Consider the following 2,585-nt stretch of genomic DNA (forward strand, 5'->3'; position numbering starts at 1 on the left):
GCACTTTATTCTGTTACTGGCAAGATGTGCTGAAAGTTATGTGGACACTGTGAGCGGAACTGGCTAAACTGTGATCCTTTTGGAGCTGAATTGCAATTATTTTGCACAAATCTAATTTCATAATTCATTATTCAATGAAATAAAAAATAAAAAGACTACCTTTTCTTGTAATTAAGAGACAACATATCACTACACAGATTACATTTGTATTTTGCTAATGGTTAGTTCATTTCCAGTTTCTAAGAATGCACGTCTTTATTCATGTTACAACTAATGCATTAAAAAATATTTTTTATTACTCACTTTATTGTGAACCCTACTTCAGGCTGCATAGTTTAAGGAGTGCAGTTGTGTGCTGTGATCACTGTAACTACATAATTTGGAGGTCTCAAGCAAGACAAAGGTTAACTTAAAATACAGTAGATGTACAGAACTGATTGGTGGGCAATGCATGTAGTTGCCAATGTAATTTTTCAGTAATTATGACAAAAGGTTCAAGAAAGAAAGAAAGAAATTCTATGTATAAATGCACCTGTCTCTCTTTTTTTTTATGAGGAAATCACATGTTCCGGGTTGAACAATGATTAAAATAAAACACATGTCCTACATCTTGGGCTCATCCAGGGTCCCTTGGGATCCTCGAAACCTTTGGGGAGCCAGCAAGAAAGATCAGTACCGCTGTCTCCTCCCTGCATGTGGTAACGCCCTCTCTGGTCACAAAGATAAAAAAAAAAAGTCTGTTCCTTTCTGCACAGTTAGTTGTTCATGAACATCCAGCGCACATCCTGTTCAATCGTGTCCAGCCGAAGAATTCTGCTCCCATGTTTTGAGCCCGCTTCAGTGGGAATACGCTACTAATATGTCCACCGGGTCTCTCAGCGATGTCGACGACGAGCTCCTGGACGGCATCCTGAAGTTTGGTTCCTCCGGTAAAGATTCCAACGAGAGCACGGAGGAGAGCTCAAACTGCGAGGGCTCATGCGCAAACGAGGAACGGAGAGAAACGCCCGGCAAAAAACGGAAGACAACGTCCAGGAAAACGGCGCCCAAGGGTGTGGCACAACAGGAGGGCAAGCAGGTGCAGAGGAACGCGGCCAACGCCCGGGAAAGAGCCAGGATGAGAGTCCTGTCCAAAGCCTTCTCCCGGCTTAAGACCTCCTTACCCTGGGTACCACCGGATACCAAGCTCTCCAAACTGGACACACTGCGCCTGGCGTCTAGCTACATAGCACACCTCCGACAGATACTGGCCAACGACAAATACGAAAATGGATATATCCACCCTGTTAACCTGGTGAGAATGGGCTTAAGGGGCTTGTACCTTTTTGCTCCCCAAATTTTCACACTTCCAATTTGGAGTTTTAATATAATAATGTAGTGAAATACCTGAATCACTTTTAATCAAAATCCAATGTTGTTTCGTTATTTTAACGTGGCCTGCAAAGGCCAAATTATAGGCCTCAATTACTCAGTAAAGTGACAAAGGAGGGCGATCGCTCAACTAGGCAGGTGCACGAGGGAGGTAAAAAACAAACAAGCAAACAGCCAGCCTCGTGCAAGCGTAATAAATACCCGACAGTTTACAATCCCTGTAGGCTGCAGACCAAGAAGTGCAATTTCATCGTTAGGCCGTCAGTGCCGGCAGTGATTCGTTGGGGAGACAGGTGAAATTAATGTTGCAGTGATGTCATTTTTTAAAAATAACTTTTCGGAGCAAATTGAGAAAAAAAACGGATTGCAATTCAAAATTATTTATCAAACGCTAGAACTGAACTTAATTAAATATGAATATTGGAGCCAGAAAATGTTAAATGTTCCACGTTAAAGCTTTATATTGTGACTAACATGTTTGTTTTAATAACACCCGAGAGCACTAAGTGAGACTGTTTGCTTCAAATGAATGATGTTTTTATTATGTTTACCTAGTGGTTTAAGGTGATTCCACGCATACTGGCTTTGAATTTAGGTTTGATTTAGTCTAAACTCTTTGACAGTGCACGCTCTAACTGGTTGCGTTTTCCTCCGCAGACGTGGCCTTTCATGGTTGCAGGTAAACCGGAGAACGATTTGAAGGAGATGCTGAACTCAACGAGGTTGTGCGGAACTACGGCGTCTTGATGCAGCTCAGTGGCAGCAGCTCTTTGCCTTTTTAAAGGAACAATGAAAAAAAAAAAAAATCCTATAGTGACTGAAATGCAAGTCTCATCTCTGCAGACTTTGAGTGGGAATAACGGGAGGGCATCCCACTCTCCTTCGTTCCCGTAAAGAAAAAAAATCGTTTATTTAAATGCATTGTGATCTTTTATCTTTGCTGGTTCAAAGATAAACTTTGTACTTTAACCCTTGTATGGTGTTCGGGTCTGTGAGACCCGTGTTCAGTTTTTTTTCAAAAGAAAAATTAAACAATTAATTATTTTTTCACGTGTAAATGTGTTGTGTCTTTCCACTCACTCCACTTGATTATAACTGATTTATTTATAACATTTTATATAAAAGAAAAACGAGAAGCACATTAATTCATAAATGTGATCTAACAAAGGTAAAGGGAAAAAATTAACCATGTTTGCTGTTCATATGTCTTGTAA

The 2,585-nt window shown here is 40.6% G+C and overlaps 1 protein-coding gene across 1 annotated transcript; it reads left to right on the forward strand.

Moving 5' to 3' along the window:
* The first annotated feature begins 704 nt into the window (after nucleotides 1-704).
* tcf21 (transcription factor 21) lies at nucleotides 705-2,382 on the forward strand. Its single transcript, XM_026142651.1, has 2 exons — nucleotides 705-1,294; nucleotides 2,029-2,382. Exons 1-2 carry the CDS (start codon nucleotides 860-862, stop codon nucleotides 2,116-2,118), a joined length of 525 nt encoding a protein of 174 aa, XP_025998436.1. The 5' UTR covers nucleotides 705-859; the 3' UTR covers nucleotides 2,119-2,382.
* Nucleotides 2,383-2,585: the final 203 nt, after the last annotated feature.

The sequence above is a fragment of the Astatotilapia calliptera genome, chromosome 15 (genome assembly GCF_900246225.1).
Source record: "Astatotilapia calliptera chromosome 15, fAstCal1.2, whole genome shotgun sequence".
NCBI classification, from domain to species: domain Eukaryota; kingdom Metazoa; phylum Chordata; class Actinopteri; order Cichliformes; family Cichlidae; genus Astatotilapia; species Astatotilapia calliptera.

Excerpts from the sequence above, each read along its gene's own strand:
- tcf21 (XM_026142651.1), top strand. The coding sequence starts at position 860 with ATGTCCACCGGGTCTCTCAGCGATGTCGACGACGAGCTCCTGGACGGC. Across the intron at positions 1,295-2,028 it reads ATATCCACCCTGTTAACCTG|ACGTGGCCTTTCATGGTTGC; the intron begins GTGAGAATGGGC and ends TTTCCTCCGCAG.